General features: G+C 37.2%; 1 protein-coding gene across 1 annotated transcript in view; it reads right to left on the reverse strand.

Moving 5' to 3' along the window:
- Positions 1-25230, reverse strand: part of LOC126457677 (uncharacterized) — a 40958-nt gene that overhangs the window by 3417 nt on the left and 12311 nt on the right. The window contains exons 2-5 of the mRNA XM_050094181.1: positions 21262-21358; positions 15068-15227; positions 14185-14340; positions 12126-12286 (exon numbers count right to left, since the gene is read on the reverse strand). Of these exons, the coding sequence (XP_049950138.1) occupies positions 12126-12286; positions 14185-14340; positions 15068-15227; positions 21262-21358 (574 nt within the window). The remainder of the gene's footprint in view (positions 1-12125; positions 12287-14184; positions 14341-15067; positions 15228-21261; positions 21359-25230) is intronic.

Below are 25230 nucleotides of genomic sequence, written 5' to 3' on the forward strand. Positions count from 1 at the left end.
AAAATAATTAATTATCTGCAAGTCTGTGCAACAGAGATGACTTAATCCGTAAAACAACTATGTAAATAGGTCAGCAATTTTACAGTTAAATCTATACATTCAATGCATATTTCTTTCCCCTATTGGCATTTCAAGCAAACACTGCACATCTCCCAAGTCAGATGTCAGCATGAGGAAAATAATATCACAAAAAATGTCACACATTTTATGTGAAATAACAGTATCCAACTAGGATCTAATTTTGTATTATCCTAAGCAATCAAACTGTGGTGAAACTGAATTATTATGCAACTAAAGTAAAGGTGTCAAGGTTGTTAAACATTTTTATGTGTGATTTTAAACCATTATCTCTCCTATGAGAAAGGCTGTATTTTCTGATTTCTGCCAACACAGTTCTCTACAACGAAGATGCTAATAATGTGGCATCACAAATATACATACATTTGGGTGATAAAGTAATGTCGCCAGTAGTCAACAGATGGCAGGGCAATGCTCTTTTACCTGCAAAATTGCAGCTCTTAAGCACATGGCCGAGTTACCGCCAGTGCGGACACTCATGGTCTGTTGGTGTGTACTCAAGTTCCTGGTTTAAAAGGTTAACACAATCTCTCCAAGGAAAATTTCAACTTGTCAGCACAAATAATCTGCGCAAGATGAAACTGAATTATCAGTGGGGGTGTTGTAATATAACATATTTACAATGCTTTACAGTTGTTCACTCTTACCCTGCCTACAGGAGGGGGAAAATCCATGCACCCTCCTAACACAGCCAACTGTAACTGTAACAACAAAGGGAGAGATGAATTATGTAGCTCATATCAGTACCAAGCTGCCAATACAATACACTGGTACTTTCAATACCAGAGTGGTGGGAAGTAAGATTTCATTATGGGGGGGGGGGGGGGGGGGGTCCACACACACACACACACACACACACACACACACACACACACACACACACATACACTGCTCATAGATCTGGCAGCAGCCCTTAGAATCTCTTTACTTCCTGATCTTGGTGTCATTTCTTACAAGGGAATAGTATTCAAGAATCAACCACACAATAGTCTTATAAACAATATCTTTCATATGTATCCTGCGCTTACCCAGAATTATTCTCTGAAACCTGGATGCCCCATCAGTTTACTTACTAATAATTCTACGTATTGCTACCATCGCAGGGCACATACTTATCCTAGTATTGCCGTACTAACTTTTTCAACTACTTAAAAACACAGGCAACGAGCTGTTTGAGAATACTATGCCTTTGCTATGTAAATGAAATAGCCACAAATACAAGCTACATATTACAGTAAGTTTTTCCAATTTCTTTCTCATGGGATAATGGAACTGAAAAACTTATGTCAAATGAATGCTGTTGGAGACCCATTCTTTCATCGCTGCACACTTTCACATATCACAAATAAACTTACAATTAAAACAGCTCCCACCACAGTATGCACTAAGCAATAGCCTAATGCAGTTTCGGCATATAATTAATTACTGAATATTAAGTATTTAAAGGCTTTTCAGTCTGAAGTGTTTTATAACTTAATAATCTTCTGTGATTGTAAATGCATAAAGGCTTGAATACTTCTGCTAATGTGTACCATCCTCAGTCATCTCAACGCTTGTTTGCATGTACCTCCGGGTTTGAAAAATTACCCAATATTTAAAATGAAATTGTTCACTTGTATTGCTTTCCGTAATTAGACCAAATTTCAGATGTATAACAATCAACGAAATTTTGAAGAAATTTGGAGGAGAGCCTGAAAATAAAATTGTGACAGAAAAAGAAAATTAATTTTTCAATTTTGAATCAGTTTCAGGAGTTGAAACTGACACAGAACCAAAATGGAGTTATTCACCAAAAACTAGAGTAGACTTCTCAATTTTTGCTGAAGGAGGTCATGATCTGAAGGTCTCAGATCTTTGGTTGGTTGGTTGGTTGGTTAGTGGAGAGGTGGATTAAACCACAGGGTCATCAGTCGCTTTTTCCAAATTCAAACAGGTTGTGGAGTAAAACCATTCCCCAAAGGAGTCTGGGAAGTAAAAAAGGCGGAAAACTAACTGGGAAACATAATGAAAAAGAAAACAAAAGAGGCAAGACAAAAGGGGAGAATGTGCAAAAATAAGAAAAAAGCAGTAGGAGGTATTAAAAGATTGTGGCAGATGGCCAAGGCTGCCTGATCGCAAAAAGAAAAAAAAGGATGAGCCAGCCACTCTGCAACACACTAAAATCTCCACCCTAAAAGACAAGGTTAGAGGAACACAGGTTGGGAAAAGACGAACATTAAGGCAAAAAAAAAAAAAAAAAAAAAAAAAGTGAATTTCAGAATATATAACAACTCTACCTTATTTGCAACATGAGGAATTTTTTGTAATATGCAACAGTAGCACTTCTTCACAAATAAAAAAAACTTTCTGAAGACACATTTGAAAAAACAATTGTTCTGAAAATTAATGTATAAGCAATTCATCCCACATATGTTTTACAAAGAATTTGAGCAACAAAGGTTTTTGGATTTATGCAGTGCTTATTTATATAGTAACAGACCAGCAAAATGATAGTACTTTTATATGCAATCATTTATTTGCAGGAAATATTTCTCACTAGCACCTCACATAGAAGACTTCAAGGGTAGTCACTATGAAAACTGTGCTCTAGTCTGAGGGGTAGTTAAACAGTTTGTAATATGAAACCAGCAAACTTTCTGGCATGGAAGTTCAGAACTTTCAAAGATAGTTACATCCTTCGTGAGTTAATGTTGAGTAACTTAATACAGCAGGAAAGTGGAGACTGGGGTTCTAATTGCATATTTGTTTATAGTTTGCCCACATTCACGCAGGATAGACAAATGACAGGAAGACACAATACCATTATCCGTATCAAACAAGAAAACTGTCCAAGAGAGAAATTTAGACAGTATCATACAAAAAAACTCAACCCAACAAACCAGTACATTTAATCTTCTCGAAAAAAGTTTTACACTACCCTAATAATTTTAGTTGTTCACTGTTCCCAACTGGGCATGCTTGGGACCAGTTGTTGTTGCAGGAACACTCCTCCCCCTGCTCCAAAAATCTTGCTTGGAATCTTACCCCAACTTATTCTGCTGAGCCCTTACTGGGGAGTGGGAAGGCTTGAGAAGCAAAATCGAAAAGATCACACAGGTGGATGCATGGGGTAGACCTACACAGAATGTTATCTGGTGCTAGATTTTAATTTCACACATGAGCAGCTGCTAGATTTTTGCCCCCCTTTTCAGTTTTGATTCCATGCGCCCCCCTCCCCAAATCTAAGACCACAAACGTTTAAAGATATGCGGGTGAATATTTACTGTTCTGCCTTTCCATATACCACGGATACTTAAAACCATAAATACACTGAACAGTTTATTTTCACCACACCTTTTACTGGTTGTTTTCATGGGTGATTCTGTTACTTATTGTTGTTACTGGTAAGCAAAAGCTTTGTCCCAGTCTTCATTTGACTGTAGTTACATATAAAACTTTCAAGATAGTCCAGATATAATGGCTGACTAAGTAGTGAATGAAATTCAAACTAAAGTTTGTCTCACTAACATGTATAGTAATGTACATTGGTATGAAAACTTATGTTACTGGTAAAGGAGAATCAATTTTAATGCAGTCTGTGCAATGTAGTCTATCACAAAGAGAAAAATGAGAGGATAAATTGAAATAAGTTTGATAATGTATAAAATGTATGTTTGACCATAAAATGCATGTTTGACCATCAGCTGACAGTCAAGCATGCATTTTATACATTAGTTGACAACTGATCGTAGTAAAAAAAAAATGTTCAGGATGGGATAAGACTGTAAGGAAGATTTTTGGAGCAGCATGAGGAATATAATGTTGTTGATGTGAATCCATTGGTATGTTTTAACACACTCAATCAGTAATCTGTAAACAAACTGAAATGAATTTGGAGAATACATTTCAAAACAAATATTAATGATTGTACAAGACATGACTGAAAATGATATTTATTGTGGAACTTAAGCATTGCAAGGATTTATCCACTTGATGGTAATAATTAAATCAATGTCATATGTTTAACTTCACAGTCAACACCCACCACAGTTGTAGAACTTTACACGCTAACAAGCTCTGCATATGGGTAGAGAGTGAAAGAACGGATGACAAGATAAAACGAACTAGTCAGGTTGTTTATGGCAACAAAAATTTAACTGTGATGATATTCTCGGAATAAATAGCATGAAAAGGAAAAGAAAGAAATATAGTAGGAGAACATGGACTGGAAGAAAGGAATTAAATGGGCAGCCATCTGGAAGAATTTTGTATGGAGCACCATTTCATCATTGTTTAATTTAAACTTTGTTTAAAAAATCATGAAACTAAGTTGTATATTTGGAAGACTCCTATAAACAGTGCACAGCTTCATGTAGATTATACAAAGCTAGAATCAAACAATGGAAAATCCAGGATGGAATAACGAAAATATTATGAAAACAATACATTGCTACTCACCATATAGAGATGTTGAGTTGTGCAGACAGGCACAATAAAAACACTGTTATACAGGTACATTTGAGCTTTTGCTTAAGTGTCTTCCTTCTGAAGTAGAAACACACACACGCACACACAAAAGAGCACATCTCACACACACATGAGCACTGTCTCTGGCTGTTGTGCCAGATGGAAACAGCAATCTATGGATGGTGGGTTTAAGAAAGAGGCTGGGGCGGGGACGAGGAGTGTACCAGGATTGGGAGGGGAAAGGTACAGTGCTACTTGTGGGAGCATGCAGGAACATAGTGGGCACAGGTTAGGCCTGCTAGGTGCAGTAGGGAGGTGTGACGGACAGGGGGGGGGGGGGGGGGGGGGGAGGTATCAAAGGGAGTGGAAAAGTAGAGGACAGTAAAAAGACTACTGGATACGTTGGTGGAATACAAGGCTTTGTAGTGCTGGAGTGGGAGCAGTGTTGGTGATAGGAGGATAAGGACAGGAACTAAAAAATGTTGAGGTCAGGAGGATTACAGGAACATTGGATATATTATGCTTCCATAATTCCCCTGTCCTTCACCCACCCATATAACTTTACCTACTCCAACTCCATCACTACACAGACTTCCTTTACTCCATCAACACACCCACCAGTCTTTTACCCCCTCTGCTTGTCCCCTTTTTCGCTCCCCCCCCCCCCTCCCCCACCACCATACCTATGACCTGCACCTAGCAGCTTTACCCTGTCCTACCAAGTCCCTACATGTTCCCACAAGCAGCTCTGTACTTTCCTACTTTCCTCCACCCCTGACTGGCCACCCTCCCCTCTTCTGCCCCTCTTACCCCCACAACCAACAGATTGCAAATCAGGTGCAGTTGCTGTATGCAGTCCTATGCAGTCCAGCCTCAATGGCTGGAAATTGCTCATGTGCAAGAGTTACATTTGTGTGAATTTGTGTTTTCTGCTTTAGAAGAAGGCCTTTTGGCTGAAGGCTCCAATATTTAACAGTCTTCCTGCTGTGCCTGCCTGCAACTCAGCAACTCCAATATATGGTGAATAAGCAATCTATACTTTTCACAATATTGTCATTATGCAAGGGTAGGATAGACATTTAAAAACCACAAATAAAACTGCAAACCATTTCCAGGGGATTTAATTTTACTGATCATGAACTGCAGTTTAAAACCGGAGAAATTGCAGAAAGGCAGGAAATTAAGCTGACGGGACTTATATAAATTGAAAGAACTAGTGGTAGCTGTGAGTCTTTAAGGCAGTATTAGCAAAGACTGACTGAAGCATAGGGGAAAGGAATACAATGGAAGATGGATGGGTATCTTTGAGACATGGAACAGTATAGGCACCAGGTGATTAAATAAACAAAACAATTAGGCCCAACAGAATTCGATAATACACAATGTACTGAATTGAATTGACACGAAGAGAAAATATAAAAGAGCATCAAATGAAGCATACGAATATAAAATACTGAAAAAATTACAGCGGAATGGATAGAGGAAGAAATGCAATGTTTTACAAGCAAGCATGACTATGGGATGCTGTCTGCAGCACAATTAGAAAGACCTTTGAAGGAAGAGAAGTATCTGTATGAATATCAGGAGCTCAGTTGGCAAGCCAGCACTATGCAAAGAAAGTGAAGCTGAAAGGTGGAAAGAATGTATAAAACAGTTACACAATGGAAACAAATCTAAAGACAATATTATAGAAAGGGAAGAGTAAGTACAAGATGATAAGGTAGGAGATACGAACACGTAAGAAGAAACTGACAGAGCTCTGAAAGACCTAAGTTAAAACAAAGCATCTGGAATACATAAAATTTCCTTTGGTATTACTGAGATCCTTGGAAGAATATACCATAGCAAAATTACACTACCTAGTATGCAAGTTAATGAGTCAGGTGAAATATCCACAGACTTCAGGAAGAATGCTGTAACTCCAACTGAAAAGAGAGCAGGTGCTGACAGCAGGGCTGTAGCCAATCCCCATGTTGTTCGATCTGAACACTGAGTATGCAGTAAAGAAGACCAAAGAAGAAATGAAGAGTTACAGTTCGAGAATAAAAAATAAAAACTTTAGGATTTATTGACGACATTGAGAATGTCAGAAATGGCAAATAATCTCCTGTAGATTATTTGCCATCTACAGGCAACTGGAATGAACAGTATCTTGAAAAAAGTTTGAAGATAAAATAAAGAAAAATAAAACAATGGAATATAGGCTAAACAAGGAGAGACCTGCTGTGGTGTGATCGAGTTTTTGAAACTATCTATATGGTGATGTATCACACTGCAGCCATTGACCCTGTTGGGCCCTTGTTTGTGAGTAATTGAAAAAAAATTAATAATAATAATAATAAAATAAATAATAATCAGAAGTTTGTGTGACATTCAGCAGCGTTGAAAAAGTTGCATTATAGAGTCTGGTTGCATGGTATACTGGATAGGATAACAGCTATGCATAAAGGAGGTTATGGGTTCAAATCTCTTTCATCTGCGTTATTTTGTCCATAGTGCAATTAAGTATTTAGGTTATGTTTTAAATTCTCGTATGACTATTACTGTGCAAAAAATAGCACATCTGGTAACAAAAATACATTTTTTTAGATCATTTCACAAACAGATAAGTTATTAAGTGTTTTGTTTTTTAACTGATATGAATTTTCAAATAATTGGATATTGTAATAGATAAATATTATTGAATTCATATTCACAAAAATTCCAATTGGAAAAAGAATGATATAAAGAAAAAATGGAACAAATGAATATGTTCATTCGGTGATTAAAATGATGTGACAAAGGAATAGAAATAAAAAATTACTTTTAAACCAGTAACTGAATAAAAATAATAATTAAAGTAATTTCGATAAAGATTTAAAGAAAATTGTGCATCTGACAACATTAGAACCTGCAACCTGCAGCATGTGAAGATGTTATCCTATCCATTATACCACACAACCAGACTTTGTATTGCAACTTTTTTAACCCTACTGCGTGTGACATAAAACTCCGATTTTGTTTTTTTCATCAATTACTTGCAAATCAGGCTGAATGGCTACCGTGTGGTACCCGGGATCTCAACTCACATCACCATAGTTTAAAAAAGTCGATTGCACCACAGGGGACGTCTTTTTGTAAGTAAATCTGGTGATGCTGCAAGAATTAGATTAAGAAATGAGACACTAAAAGTACAGATAAGTTTCTTATTTGGGCAAGAAAATGACTGGTTATGGCCAAAATACAGAAGATATAAAATGTAGACCAGCAGTAGCAAGACAAGCATTTCTGTAAATGCTGAATTTTTGTATGAATGTTAGAAAGAAAATGCTATGGGTTGCACTGCAAAAATGTGTAGTTTTGTTTTCTTTCTTGCAGTTAGATTTAACTATGATAGCAGACATTTAAACCAGTAGACGAATTTTTTATCCCTTATATATTATTTCTCCTTATATACAGTTTAAAACAAAAATTCTATCCACAACTATATGCTGTTCCGTCTTTTTTTCTCACAGTTGGTTTTAGCAGAAAACATAATTGTATTTATGGCTTATCAGCTTATAATTAGAATACTACTACAAAATCTGAATTGTTCACTAATTATTAACCATATCCACTTGCAGATTAAAACTATGCAAAAATACTGCCTATGAAGTTACTATCCCCACAGACCCAGCACCAGGAGAGGTCTCTCATATCCTGTATACCAACAAACCCAACCAATTTACCTATTTATTTTAAGCAGCTTCAATTCCCAATCTAGGTTTTGTTGGAAGTAATGATAAACAAGTCATGATTAGGGAGAGGGTGAAGGAGATGGACAAAGAGATGGGACAAAGGAGACTAGGACATATATCCACTTACCATACATATCTAGTCATTGCAAAGGATTACCAAGTTCAGTAGTTTAATAAAAACTGCAAGTGTTAGGAAGTCTTTTCTGGAGGTATTTATCTTGTCATTGCACGGAAGTGAAACATGGACAACAGACAATTCAGACAAGAAGATACAAGCTATTGAAATGTGGTTATACTGAAGAATTAGAAAGACTGGATGTGTAGATTGAATAAAAAATAAGGAGGCACTGAAATGAACTTGTGACACAACTTGACTACAAGAAGGAGTCGCTTGATAGGACACATCTGAGGCAGTAAGTATTTGTCAATTTGGTAATGGAAGAAAGTGCTGGATGTAAAAATTGTGGATGGAGACCAAGGCAGACTGAATACTGTAAGCAGGTTAAAATGGAAGTAGGCTGCAGTAGTCAGAGAAAGTGCAAAAGGCCTGCACAGGGTAGATTAGCATGAAGAGCTGCATCAAACCAGTCTTTGGCCTTACGACCAGAACTACATCATCTTCATTCATTAGACAAAGCAGTCCACCAAATATAGACTTCGTTGAATTTTAAATTTGATGATGGAAGTTAATTTGAAGTAGAATAATTAAAGTAGCAACACAGTTTGTTCCAACAGGTAATAAGCATACTGAAACACAAGAGTAGAATACAATGTTAAGCATGTAACATTTCAAATTAGCTACTGGCATGATAATCTACTATACAGGGTGTATATGCCGATAAAGGAAAACAAAAAATTACCAATTTTTCCTGGATTTCCCAGTTAAAAATATACTTTTTCCTGGGTGAAAATACATTTCTCCAGTTAGGTGACAATTTACTTACTTTCCCTTGGAACTGTAAAACTTACCATCCTTTGAACGGTAAAGGCTTTATACACCGGCAAAGAACTTCCCCGTGCTTCAGGACCCAGAACCCAGCAGACAGACAAACATTTCTTGTAAAGATATGATGTGTAACAACATATACGCTGCATGAAAGTATAAATATGAATTCCCCCAAATCAAGCACATTAGTTTCCGAAGCACTGAAATCGAGACTGCGATGCGCTTTTATCAGCCAATCATAGCTCATGCCATCCATCTCGCCAGCAAATGACAGCAGATATTCAGAGCATATGACACTTTATGATGTCAACCAATAGCAACATCACTATTAAATAGCTTGAACACTCAAATAGGAAAGGTTCATGGTTTAAATTAATATACATACAGTATAGCTACAAGAAAAGCTAAGCTTTCACATATAACATCGGGCTTTTTTGTGTATGTAACACTTTAGATGCGTCAAACACAAATGTGCCCATAAAATTTTAGATGATGACATAATTGTCTGGTCTTCTAAGCCATTATTATTATTATTATTATTATTATTATTATTATTATTATTATTATTATTGAAGTGGCTCGTCCTCAAAGTGTCAAGTTTTGAATGAGAGTCGTACTTTTGTGACTAAGGAAATTCATTGCATGTTCTCACACACGTAACATAATTCATCTTGCATAAAAGAAAATTTACTTTGAAAGTAACGCTTCTCAAATCACCATTCGCAATATTTCCCCGCAACCTGTTAGAAATAGGTTTGTTTGAGCAATTTCCAGAGTTCACCAAAAGACAGGCATTACTGCGTATGTGCAGCTACGATGACACAGGAAGCCAGTGTTTGCTGTTTGTTCTGCTCATTCATCCTTCGCTGCATTTCTAATTTGGAATTTTGTATGTAGTGGGACAACATACATCACATGACCCTATGCAACAGTACGCCGGGTTGTTTGGAGGAGTACTTAGGATAATTGTTTTAACATATCCTATCCAAATAAGGAATGCAAAGCTAGAAAGCAGTCCTTGGACTAGTCCCCCCCCGAACTCTGCTATACTGTTATGTAGCATTTCATGTCAAATTTACATCCACACAGTACTGCAAAAAGCTAGTAAGAAGGAGTACAAATTTCTTGCAAAAATAAAAAAAGACAAGTTAGTTATATACACCAGAACGAAGAACAGTAAGCTTTTCGTGACTTTGTCAAAGTGCTCAAAAATTAACAATAATGTTACTTGAGAAGTCAAGAAACTGTATAACTGGCAGTTTATATTCTACTCCAGAAGTGAATATAAAGCCTTGTGGGAAGTTACAATGATAAGACACAGTGTACTCTCAATTTATAATTTGCGGAAGAATGTCATTCTGCAAATGAAGAAATAATGTCAAGTCTACAGGAGAAGATAGATACGTGAATTCTGCTAAAACTTTTCAGTGGGGTTTTTGGGAAGCCAATTTTCTTTGAATACCATTACTCTATCATCTCATGTTTGGTTCTTTATTATGGTGTAATGCCATTGATGCAAGATGAGAATGCACATTTGAAATTCAGCAACAGTTGCAATTAGCTAATAGTACGCAATGAACACTTCATTTCAAATAAATTTACTACCTCTGCAGAAAAGATTAATGAAAGCCAAATTTCTCTCACGAACCAACAAAAGTAACTTCATTGTTCCACAAAGCAGTTAATGTTTGACTACCAACAACATGAAAATAAAATAAAATTGGAAAACTGAAACTGGTAACATGTTTTAGTCTTCTGTAATTATATGAATGTATTTTAATTCATTTGGTAGCTCCCAGCCACTGAAATCTCTCGTTTTCATTTAATGTGAGAGCTGTAAACTAAGAGAGAACAGCAAAATCGTGACATGTACATGCAGGTCACATGGAGAATATGCCCTACCACCACTGACTGCTCCGTGCATGTGCGAATCTGACACTTTGGATACGCCAGAAATTTTTTTTCCAAATGACACCTGGCTGCTCATTGCTACTGCTCAAATGGCCAACAGCCAAACTTCCAGTAGCAAGAAGTGGGAGAAGGCCCTGCTCATACGCAACTTCAGTTCTGCGCATGCACGTAAGCCCACTGGCAACTGCTCCAATCAATCTACTTTAAACAGTTGTGACACCACACTCTTCAAAATCAGTTTGTTATTACAAAGTATTGTATAGTCTTCATCCCAAAGTTTTTGACACATTTTGCCGTTGGCGGGTGCTTGTACATGCACTGTGTTTTATAGTTGTAAATGGCGCATTTTCTCCGTAACTTATGTTTTACATTGGTGATTTCCTCTCGTTTATGTTTTGCTGCTGCAGTATTATTCTGCAGAAGCAGGTTAAACTAACATTCTTTGTTAGAGTATAAGTTCTTACCACTCAAAATTATAAAAATTTAACTCAATACTAAAACAATGAAAAAATTCCCTGATTTATCCCTCTTTTCTCCTAGATCAAAAAATTCCCAGGTTTTTCCCAAATTTCCCAGTTATCTAGGGGCAAATACACCCTGACTATAGGAATCTACTGTTCTATCATGTGCATCTGTTAGTTCACCTATAGCAACCAGCAATTGACCTGTATCTTCAGTAAAGCGATGCACCTTTTCATCACTCCTAAACTGTATCAGATTGGTTTGAGAGAAACACTAAATATGTAAGTGTGGTTGTCTGGCACCTCAGTTCACCTGACCTAAATCATATTGAGAACACCTGGAAGGTCTTCAGAAAGATCAAACTTCACACATTATGGGCAAATTTTGTTTTCATGTGCTGCCTTGATAAGAAACAGACATGCCATCTGTAGTTGCAATACATATTCTGCTGTACAATCAATCCTACATCAAGGGTAATGTGAAGAGCATTAATGAGGAATTATACAGGAGAATAAAATTATCACTGCACATAAATGATGATCTGAAATATGACAAACAACATGTACCTGTGTTTTAAGAGTATCCCCATTTTTTTCTTCATGATTCGTAGTTCCATTTTCATGTGGACCTGGCATCCCATCTAGAAGCTCTGGTTTCATTTCCGAAACAACATAGTGTGTCCATAGGGCCAGTTCTACTTGATGTGGATTCCAGGTACCGTTATTACCTGCAACAAAGATGTAATAGAAGGGTAACATTGAGTCACAAATATGGTATTTGACTGTTTTCTGGAAATTATCTTACATGGTTAATTATGACATTTTTGCTCCTAAAATTCTTTTTTCCTTCGTGAATTTCAATTTTTAAAAAATATTTTTAAGATATTCAAATATTTTGAAGGGCCACAAACACACTCCCTTTGAGTTATGTGACTGTGACTTTACTGGCTAGCACGGTGCTCCTATTGTCATAAAGCTCATTCACAACAATAACTTGTTTTGGAATTTACATTTCTGGGTTACAAATGGTTCATAGTACCATACAGTACATCTATAAAAACTTCTGAAAAATTGTTTTTGAGTATTCCAAAGAATGAAAAGATTCATTAAATCTGGCTGCAACTCACTTGCAGAGATCCAACTGAGATAGTGGTCACTATGTTTCTGTGAGGATAACATTGATATAAGTAAACCCTCCATATGAACACATCACTTTTAACATAATAGATAGCATGCTGGACTGCTACTGTGACATTCACAAGATCATTCGTTATTATTATTGTTATTATTATTATTATTATTATTATTCATGTTCATTTTGCTTTTTGTACTACTGTCTCCTTACTTTATTCACAATACGGTTAGGTAAGAACTTTTAACTATAGACATCATATTACATTTTAATATCTATTTTCATCTATTAACTTCAATTTAAACCTGATCAATTTGAGATGAATCACAAGTATGGTGTTGTGAAACCATAGTTCATACATGATATAACTCTTATTCTGCAGAATCTGGGAAATCATTTAACAACTACCGACTACATTATTCTTTCCAAACAATTTGTTGTAAACAATTTGCCACTTCCAACTGTCTCCACTGAGACTGTTGTAAAGCTGTACGATTTTTACGAAAGAAAACCTGAACACTGCTTGGGATCTATGAGTAAATGTTAGAAGACCAGGGAATTATAATACAGTGAAAGTTGGTCCCATTTAAGCACTTTTAAATCATAGAATTTTAGTAGCAGTTACGTATGCAGCAGAACAACAAACACTTTAAGGTTCTGTTGCATCAACTGCATATTTTACTGACAATTTCCTGGTGATATAATTAATGACCTGAAGGAACGGAATGTACAAAGCTGCTGAAGGCAAACTCAATGATGCTCTGCAGTTCCAAGAGTGTTATTACGCTATCTGAAAATTTTAAAACAGAGGAAAGTAGTACCTCAAAAAAGGTAGTAGCACTGGTAACAACCACAGTAGTTAACAATCAGAATGATCTTCTGAATTTTTTTGTTTTATTGAGCAGGCTCTCGTAAGTTGCATGGTTGTTCAAGCAAATAATCCAGTTCCAGATTTCCCCAATCTTAAGACAATTCTGTGGGTTATTGATGTGTCACAGTACTTCTGTGCAGTTTTCACATGTCTTACTTCTGGCATACAAAAATTCCAGGTAGTTTTCGAAGAACGAAGAGACCATAAACACATCTACTTCTGGAAGGTTTTCACTAGCAGCCTTCACAAAATTCCTTTCCACTGTTACAAGTTGTACATGTGTTTTCCATTACTAAATAACTAAACTGTGTCCAGAAAAAAATATGGAAAAATCGCTAGAACTTCAGCGAACACTCCAACACACATATAGCTTCGTCTTAATCCTAGCCTATGACATCACTATAGCTTCAGCCAATAAAGGAGTGCTTGCAATCAATCATGTTGTCAAATCTTTAATTACACAAAAATAACATTTTGTGTGAATATTGACCAAAAATGCTATTGGAATATTATAATAATTCAGAATAATAAGAATCCAAACCATATTTTTAAGAGAGGAAAATATCATACCGACAACAGTCACAAAATTGCTATTAGGATATGTTTCTCTAATTAACACATACTTTCTTTATTCAGCCTTTCAACTGCATTCTGTATGTGTTGGACAAAGTTGAGGTACTCCTTCGTTGTGTAATCAATTCCTTCAATTTCAGGAATTGCCATTAGACATTCATCTGCCATAAAGGGAGCCTGGTCTGGAGCTACAGCTGCTAACAGAGCTATAACAAAAGCAAAATGGAAAACAGATTAGGGACAATTTGAAACATTAAATTAATGGAATGAAATTGTAGCAGAGTGCTCGAACTGTGACTTAGCTCAACACATTCTTTTTTAATAATTCCAAATTGAAATAATCCATAATACAGGAAAAAAAAGAAAACAAAATAACTATTCACAATGTATTTTGCACTAGGACAATCCTACAGGAACAACTCACCTCCCTGTATACATGCAAATGAGTCTATCAGTCATTACTCACAACTAAACAGAATGTTAAAGTGTGAGGTGGGCTGGTTTAGTACGGATTAAAACCAGATTCGAGTGCAAGAAATATTTGACATGTTTCAACCCACTACTGATTCTGCTGTTTTGCACACAGTTTGGTGTCCATTGTCCAACAAACAGAAACCAATACCATCACAGTTTTTCTTTCTCCAGTAAAAAAAAAAAAAGAGGTAACAAGTTCTTACATAAGATGTCTCTTTTTTAAATCCTTTCTATACTGCTTAAGGAAATATTTCTTGTGCAGCAATAAGCCACCATCTTCTCACACGACTTTGGTGAGAACTAAAAACAAAAACTTAAACTAATTTGTGGAGCAACTTCTAGGACTGAGGGAGGTACATATTTTGACAGTTTTGTTCGACAATTCTCATGCACAAGACACAAGGAGATAAAGAATGACATCTCACTAATCTAAAGACTGACTAAAAAAATTACACATACCTGAGGCCATTGTTGTCCCTACCCCCTTCAAGTTACTCAATGTTGTAATTGCAGACTCGAGATTAGGCAATTTCCGAAATGCCTTTCTGGTTTCCAGCATGACAGCACGTGGAGTGTTAACTTTCACCAGATATGACAGTTGCGGGTAGAATTTTCCCCGCTAAAAGAAAAAAGTGACATATAAAAGTATGCATATTACATGGCATGCAAAAGTCTTATAGTTTCATGTAATACATTACAAAATAAGGGAACACAGTGCATCTTTGCCACAAACACAAGTGCACTTTCACTTTAAAACACTGCAAATGCTTGTGGTATTTCTAAATACATTATTTCAATGTCCCTCCATTCATAATGCATGGAGGAGGGAGGGGGAGGGACAGGGAGAGGGATGGAGAAAAAATTAAAATTTAATTACCTATGAACCAAAACAACACTATTTCTCAACAAAATTGCCAAAAATTATATGTTGTTAATCACAATTTCTTGAGAACTAGAAACTTTTTATATTCAAACCTATTTTTTGGTATCTTGTATCAACCAAAAAAAAAAAAAAAAAAGAAACAACACTTCACTTCAGTGTTCAACTTCTTTAACACTACAGCAACACCCAAGTAAATGAATAGGTGCTTAGGCAATTCAACTTCCTCTTGGGAATGAATCAACAGCAGCCTCAAATGTCTTAGGATAGGTACTGGTAGAATGAAATACTTGTGGATTGAAGGAGACCCCTCACCAAAAAACATTACTCACAGAGCCATTGACAGCTACACACACACACAAAAAAAAGAAAAGCTGCTAGATTTTGGAGTAATATATATATATATATATATATATATATATATATATATATATATATATATATATATATATATATATATATATATATATATATATATCTCATGCCCTACATAGATGGTGCCAGATAGACACACCGGCTAGCCGGCTAGAGCTGCAATTCAGCAAGTGGACTAGGTTGTGTTCAGTGGGTGGGGTTGGTAGTGGGAGAGACAGGCAAGAAGTAGGGAGAGGGGTTGGACTGGGTAGCTAGCAGATCGGTGGGGGGGGAGGGGGGGGGGGGAGTGCGCAGCTGGTTTGCCAGCTAGTAATGTGAGAGGAAGGGGTGAGAGGTGCACAGGCTAGACATGTGATGCACGGTTGTCAGAGCTGGTATGGAGCAGCGCACACTGAAATGATCTGGGGACATGAAATGGGACGAGCTGAGACGATGGAGGAAGGGGATATTGTTAGCAGGAGGGTGCAGGAACTACAGGTTTCTGGAGATTGAGGTCAAGACAATTATGGGAGCAAAGGATGTGTGGCAAGGATAATTGCCATCTATGTAGTTCAGAGAAACTGGTGGTGAGAAAAAGGATCCTGGTGGCTGGAATGTGAAGCAGCCATTGAAACTGAATCTATTATGCTCAGCCACATTTAGTGTCACTGCTTGATCAACTTCGCTTTTGGCAACAGTTCGGTTGTTGCCATTCATCCAGGTGGACAGCTGGTTGGTACTCGTGACATAAATGCTGTGCAGTGTTTGCAGCAGAGTTAGTGTATGACATCGCTGCTTTCACAGGTGACCCGGCCGTGATGGGGGTAAGATAAACCTGTGACGGGGTCGGAGTATGAAGTGCTGGGATACGATTCTTGTGGCAAGGGGTTGGCATAGGGATGGACTAGGATGCTGGGTGTAGTTGAATTGGCGTAAGTTAATCCCTGACAGGGGCTGAGTGTGGCAGCTTCACGGATCTACCTCAACCAATAACTTGACACTATTTTGTAAACATCTCTATGGCAAAGCCTCCTATTGTCATAGATCTATACATGGCTGCTGTTTCAGCCTGCAGCTGTAGCACTTCGCAGCCGAAAGCTGACAACATCAGTACAAGCTGTCGGGATCTTCTTATGCCATCTCAACTACAGGCTGAGTTGGTGACAGAACACAAATTTAGTAGGGGTGAGAAGGATGTTGAGTAGGATGTCCTTCATTTCAGGGCATGTGAAATATAACAGCCTGATGAAGGACGTGGTTAAGCTGTTCCAGCCCAATGTGTGATATTATTGGGTGATGAGAGGGGCACTAGGTCAAAGCTGATTCTTGAGGACAGTGACAGGATTGGTGGCATTTGTGGATACCCACCTGTGAAGGCCTTTGGAAGACCTTCAGCCTACTGGGCAAGAGAGTTATCGTCACTGCAGATATGTCGTCCATGGGTGGCTACTCTGTGTGGGAGGGATTTTTTTCGTGTGGATGGGATGGAAGCCATTGAAATTCAGGTACTCTACTCAGGTTGCTCTAATGTGGACAGAGAAGTGAATCAAGCCATCAGAGAGGTGGAAGTCAATGTCCAGGAAGATCGCACGTTGGGTTGAGGAGGACTAGATGAAGTGGGTGGGAAAGGGGTGTTGAGGTTGCGAAGGAATGAGGGTAAGGTGCCTTAGCCATGCAACCACAACATGAAGCTATTGTCAATGAACCAGAACCAGACTAGGGGCTGGTAATTTAGGGAGGCTAGGAAGGGTCCCTTGAGATGGCTCAAACAGATTAGCATATGAGGGTGCCCTGCAGTTGCCCTTGACTTAAACTTCCCTTCGGACAGAAAAGTAGTTGTGAGCCTGGACAAAGTTGGTAAGGTGTATAAGGAATGAGGAAGTGGGTTTGAAGTCCAAACACTGTTGGGACGGGTAGTGTTCGATAGTGTCAAAGCAAGGGGTGTGAGGGATGTCTGTGTATAGAGAATTGGCATCAACAATTATGAGTAGGGATCCAGGAGGTAAAGGGGTGGGGATGACATAGGTTGGAGAAGGAAATGATTAGTATCTTTGAAGTGCAACGATAGGTTCTGGGCAATTGGTTGGAAGTGTTGGTCAATGAGAATGGAAATTCTTTCAGTGGACAGCTATAATGGTGCATCCAAGATTATTGGGTGGGAAGTTTGGTGAGCATGTTGACAGTGGGTGTGCAGGATGTTGTTGGGGTGAGGAGGGAGATGGACTCAGGGGAGAGATTCTGGGAAGGGCCCATGGATTAAATAAAGACTGGAGGTTATATTGGGGTTCTGGGATGGGATGACTATGGAAGAGCTTGTAGGTGGCGAAATACAATGTTCCATTAAAAACATACTATAGGAAATCATAGGGGTCCCTTCATCATAAATGTTGACATTAAAAAGGGTTCTGCTTCTGAAAAAGATTGAGACACACTGTCGTACTTATATTAATAGATGTCACTAATTGTATATCAATAGATGGTACTAATTGTAAGTATGTGAAATGGGGCCTATAATGCAAACATGACCTCTTTGCATCTGTGATTCATATGTTTCAGAGAACCTATATAAAGTAAGAAGCTGATAAAATTACCCATAGTTTGAAAGCATGTGACTGGAGATGAAAGTGTTGACAAAAACAGTGAAAACTATTTATTTAAATGAAGATCCAGAAAGAAGCAATCACAGAATTTTTTCACAACAAAGAAGCAGATTGTGATACACTATCAAAAAAATCGTTACACTAAAATGACAAAATGAGCTCAATTTAGGAAAGATGAGTGAAAAACTGTGGCCATGTAGCTAATAAATCCTAATACTCAAATTTACAACATTAACCCTACTGTTCTGTTTGGGTCTTCAAAACCCAAAATTGTCATAACTTTTGTTTATCATCATTTAAATACCAAGGTAAGTTTATGAAATTCGGTGACTTTGGGCAAAAATGTATAAGCAACACACATATGAAAATTCTATAAAATATTTTACGTAGTTTGGACATAAACCACAGTGAAATGTGTGACGTTCAAGTCATAATGACCCAACATAAATATGCTGAATTATTTGAATCTTTACTGTTTCTGCTCAATTTGAATTGTGACAACACCACAATCGGATCAGTGACTGAGCAAGAAGAATTAGAAAATTACTCCACAGATGATGGAACACTTTCCAATCTTCCAGTGTCACATCAGTAATGCATCTGAAAGCACATGTTCTGAAGACAGTGACAACACTAAAAACTGTATAAAATCGTGTACAGTCTTTTCTTTCTACTAATGGGAATATGGAATGGCAGTTACACCTACCAGCATAACATGACCGCCTATCAGCTTAAAATGTCATCAAGAGTACCCCAAGAGTTACCAGGTATCGAACCGGCCGAATAAGTGATGTAAGAAGTTCATTTGAAGTAGCATTTTGTACGGTGCTTCAAAATGAAACTACAGATATATTGAGCACTGAGGGGCAGCGAGTATATGGCCAACAAGTGACTAATATTGATGATTCTGTTTTTTTTTTTCCCATGTGTACTTATGACTGCTATTCCTTGTGAGCTTATTTCAACCACATGGGGACTCTACAAAATATTTGGTGATAAGGATACAGGGCAGAACATATTTTGAGCAACCATATTCAATAAAACATTCTGTAAGGCATTTTGTGTCCGGTGCTTTGATAAGAAATCCATTAGAGAGAAAATACGAGATATTTATAGAATTGTTGCAATCTGTAGTATTTTAGAGACATGGGTAGAAGTCCTTTCCAAACTCTGTACTGTATTTACCCAATTGTAAGATGAGGTTCTCTCCTAAATTCATATTTTAAAAAAACAGGGTCATCTTATATTTGCAGATTAAAATATTGCTGCTGAGGTCAACAATTTACATTGTTCAATGGAGTGATTTTTATTTACAGATGAAGCTTTGAATTTTGAGGTCACATGCAGATTTATTTTGAAGCATTTGGAAGGCAGGTGTAAACAAATGATATTCATAATACAGGTTCAAGATTTCCTGATACAACAATGTGCTTGATACAGTATTGACATTGCTCGAACAATGATGTGACATTTGACTCACATGGTGCTAGTGCAAGGGATACGCGAGAAACTATGAAATAGCCCAACGAAAGCGCTGGCAGGTCGATAGACACACAAACATACACACAAAATTCAAGCTTTCGCAACCAATGGTTGCTTCATCAGGAAAGAGGGAAGGAGAGGGAAAGACGAAAGGATGTGGGTTTTAAGGGAGAGGGTAAGGAGTCATTCCAATCCCGGGAGCGGAAAGACTTACCTTAGGGGGAAAAAAAGGACAGGTATGCGCGCACACACGCACGCACACATATCCATCCGCACATACACAGACACAAGCAGACATTTGGGGGCAGTAGAACATGGTTGTGACTGATGCGCAGTGAAATATTAACACTGTTGAAATTATATTGGAGTAACTAGTCTTTTGTTTCTGTTTACCATTTCCATTTCAACATGACTAAAAATATTTGTGAACTTCTTATAGTTTGTGTTTGTGGTGCTAAATAAATAGTTATTTTAACAAGATCATAACACAGATATTCAGAAACCAACTGGAATTTACTTTAACTATCAATTATCTAGCAAAATCCTTCCTACTTCCTAAGTTTCAAGAATCACCATCAGGTGAGGAATCTAGCAATATACTACAATGCCCAAACATTGCCCACACAGGGACAACTGTAATTGACAGATCCTAGACATGATTTTATGCAAATAATGTATTTGTCAATTATAACTGAGCACATTTGGTCATCATGAAAAATTTTAGCAACAGCTGTGTATGTCCCACAAAGAGTATGTTAATTACAGAATGTACAGAAGCATTTAAACAATCATTATTTCAATGCTCCGTATAGAAACAAAATGGAAAGTAGCCCTAATAAGTTTGACATTGGGAAGCATCCTCTGCCATGCAGTTCACTATTGTTTGCAAAGCATAGATGTAGACATTCAAATATAGAGAAATACGTTGAAATGTATCAAGATTTATTTCTACTTGGCACACACAGCAATGAGGATGCAAGAGCATACAGTGAACCCATGATAGAGATAGAGATAGAGATAGAGAGAGAGAGAGAGAGAGGAGAAGAAGAATTTAGCGGAGCCACTACTGACTATATTTGTCCTTTCTCATTGAAAACATGCAAAGCACACCATGTTCCTTTACCTTCTCTGTTCACCAAATTGATAGATATTACGTGTGTTCATAGTTAAAACACCTGAAAGTATTGAGAATATACGACGGAGATGTTTTTGAAAATGCAGTAACTCTAATTTTCTTATACCTCTGAGTGTTCCTCACATTTGAGTAAGTGTCGACAGTACATCTTTACCACGAAGAAACTGTTCAAAAGCATGAATAAATTTCATTTGCAACTTACAGTTTGCTTCCATTTCATTGTCTGCACCAATTCTTCATGGATAAGATAAGTGTCCTTTCCTCTTGCCTTCAGCTTCTTTGGGAGTTCATTCTGATACCTTGAAAAAAGACTGGAGTTGAATTGACAATTTCTTTCACATAAAGCAATATGAGGCCTACTGTAAATGTTTTAACATAATGTTTCAGTAACATTTAGTATTTGTCAACAAGTAATAATACTTTTATAGGTTTGTTTGAACATGAAAGTTTCTTTTCAAGTGTATCCCTACTAATTAGTTATGTCTGTAAATTAGTCCTCTTCATGGTTAGCACTCAGCATAAAAATGGGAACTATATACAAAATGGAATGCTTGCAGTTCAAAATGCATATCCCGAAGACTAGATTGTGGAACAGTATTCAGGAATCACCAATATCTAATCCCCCATAATGAAACTCTTGTCTTTTAAAGATGTAGAGAGGAAAAAAGGCGATGCAATGCTTGAAATGCAAGCAGTCTAAGAGGAGATTTTTCACAACAAATTTGTGCGAGCCATCTTAGAATACAGTTCAATTGTGTGGGACCAGCACCAAGTAGGACTAACAAGGGATATTGAACATCTACCATCTTCCCACTACATCTAACTTCAATCCATCCATTTCCCTTTTTAAATTTTCTAACCTACCTGCCCGATTAACACTTCAATCTGTAGAGCACCAGTTTTGTTTCTCCTTATGACGACATCCTCTTGCACGCATTATTGCAGCCAACATAGACAAGAAGCCCATACTTACCATAATAACACGAGTTTATATATGCCAACTAGCTATGCAAATGATTAGGATATTGAAGAAATGCATGACAGGATAAAAGAAATTATTCAGATAGCTAAAAGAGATGAAAATTTAATTGTAATGGGGGACTGGAATTCTATAATAGAAAAAGGAAGATAAGGAAAGTAGTACGTGAATATGGACTGGGGGAACAAAATGGAAGAGGATGCCACCTGACAATTTTGCACAGAGCACAATTTAATCATCACTAAAACTTGGTTTAAGAATCATGAAGAATGTGGTATATATGGAAGACTTCTGGAGACACAAGAAGACTTCAGATAGATTATATAATGGTAAGCCAGCGATTTCAGGAGCAGATCTCAAATTGTAAGACATTTCCAGGGGCAAATGCAGGCTCTGACCACAATTTGCTGGTTATGAACTGTAGATTAAAACTGAGGAAACTGAAAAATTGTAGGAAATCAAGGACGTGGGACTTGGATAAGCTGAAGGAACCTGAGAGTTACAGAACAAGCATTGGGCCTCAGATGACTAGAACAGTGGAAAGGAATACAGTAGAAGATGAATGGGTAGTTTTGAGAGGTGAAATACTGAAGGCAGCAGAGAATCAAATAGGAAAAAGACAAGGCCTAATAGAAATCCTTGGATAATTGATGAGAGGAGCAAATATAAAAAGGCAGGACATACAGCAGGTGGAAGGGAATATAAAGGTCTAAAAATGAGATTGGCAGAAAGTGCAAAATGGCTAGGCACTAACAGCTAGAGGACAAATGAAAGGAGTTAGAAGATAAGTATCAGCAACAGTAAAATTAAAGAGGCCTTTGGAGAAAAGAGAAGCAGCTATAAGAACATCAAGAGCTCAGATGGGCAACCAGTCTTAAACAAAGAGGGGAAAATTGAAAGGTGGAATGAGTATATAGAGGGTCCATACACCCGAGGGATAAACTTAAGGAAAATATTATAGAAATGGAACAGGACATAGGCAAAGACAGTTATTTAGTTAGTTACACTTTCCATAGATCACTTGAACGATACTCTTATTGAAATGATGTGGAACAGACCAGTTTATAGGATACATATACACAATTAGTATTAACATTAATGAAAAAATGATCATTCCTAGTCCTACTAATGCGACTACACTTAATCTCTCACTGGTTACCAGTTTTTAAGAAGAAATTCATCAATGCAATACGAGTTGTCCAAGAAAAATGATTTTAAATTAGATTTAAAAATTGCTTTGCTACCTTTCAGACATTTTATATTACTGGGCAAATCAAAAATTTTTGTTTCTGTACACTCCTTCCTGAGCCACAGACAGCTTATCAAAGGGTAATAAATGTGTTGCAGGTATGCACATTACTGTTCTTCTCAAATTGAGAGGGATTATTTATGATTAACTTCATTAGCGAATATGTGTATTCTGATGGCGCAGTTAAAATGCTTCGCTTCTTGAAGAGATACATACATTATGTCCTTGAGTGAACACTACGTATTATTCCCCTGCTCACTTTTGTGCAATCAGTACTTTCTTTCTAAGTGATTAGTTACCCCAAAAATTCTTCCGTACAATGCCACTGTGTGGAAATATGCAAAATATGTCAAGATGCTGTTGTTTCCAAGATAAGTAACTGTATGAAACACAAGAGTAGCTGAACTTCATTTTTTTCAAAAGCTCAGTAATATGCTTCTTCCAGTTCAAGTTGTCCTCAGTATGACCCAAAAATTTAGAGCATTCTACCCTGCTTACTGACTCGTACTCGTGTGCAAGATTAATTGTTTGTACGACTATTTTTTTGTACAGAGCTGAGTGAAGTGTTTTTTCTTTTTTCCCTCCAAAATCTAGGGATAGTCTGTTATTAGAGAACAACTTAGAAATTCTTTTGAAAATATTGTTTACAACTCTTCTGCTGCTTTCTCTCTAGTGGTATTCACTATAACACTAGTACCATCTGCACCAATTTTCTTGTTGAATATTAAGTGGAAGGTCACTCACATGTATAAGGAATAGGTGTAACCCAAAACTGAATGCTTGGATTTTTTCCCCAGTCACTAAAATTTTCTACCTTTCTGACATTGTCTGAATTATTCAGCATAACTTTTTGGATTCCGTTTGTTAAGTACGATTCAAATAACCTGTGTGTAAAGCCATCAATTCTGTAAAACATGAACTTTTGTAGGAGAATATCATGATCTACACAACCAAACACCTCAGAAAAAGCAGAATAAATACCAATTGGAAATATACTATTACTTAAGGCTTGTACCATTTGATGAGTGAATGCATAAATAGCATCCTCACTTGAGCAAGGTGAGGGGAGAAGAATCTGACAGAGCACTGAAAGACCTGAGTTGAAACAAGTCAATGGGAACAGATGACATTCCACCAGAACTAACCACAGCTTTGGGAGAGCCAGCTAGGACAACTGTTTTATATGGTTATATTAAAGCATGGTTTTAGTCCAAAAGAATAGACAACAAACAGAATCTATAGTCGCAAAACATTATATGTAAATTGAAGGGGGTCACTGCATTCGGCTGCAACGAGATATTAAGAGGAATCGGCGGCGATGAGCAAAAAATGTGTATCAGACCAGGATTCGAACCCCAGATCTCTCACTTACTAGGCAGGTGCGGAAACCACTGTGCCATCCAGGACACAGCATTATCACAACTACACGGAATATATGGTGTGCAAGATTCATGAGAAAATCTGAATACTAAAATTTCAAGAAGAATGTAATAGTTCCAGTTTCAAAGAAATCAATTACCGACCGGTGTAAAAATTATCAAACTATCAGTTGCAAATACTAACATGAATTCTTTATAGAAGAATGGAAAAATTGGTAGAAACCAACCCTGCGAAAGATCACTTTGGTTTCCAGAGAATTGCATGAAAATGTGAGGAAAGACTGACGCCACGACTTATCTTAGAAGACAGGCTAAGGAAAGGCATACCTATGTTTATAGCCTTGTAGAATTAAAGAAAGCTTTTGTCAACGTTGACTGAGATACTCTTTTGCAAATTCTGTAGGTAGCAGGAAGAAAATACAGGGAGCAAAAGACTCTTCACAACTTCTACAGGAAACAGATGGGAGTTATAAAGAGTCAAGGGGCATGAAAGGGAAGCAGTGGTTGACAAGGCAGTAGATATGGTTGTAGCCTATCCCCGATATTATTCAATCTGTACACTGA

Source organism: Schistocerca serialis, chromosome 2 (genome assembly GCF_023864345.2).
Source record: "Schistocerca serialis cubense isolate TAMUIC-IGC-003099 chromosome 2, iqSchSeri2.2, whole genome shotgun sequence".
In the NCBI taxonomy this organism is placed as follows: domain Eukaryota; kingdom Metazoa; phylum Arthropoda; class Insecta; order Orthoptera; family Acrididae; genus Schistocerca; species Schistocerca serialis.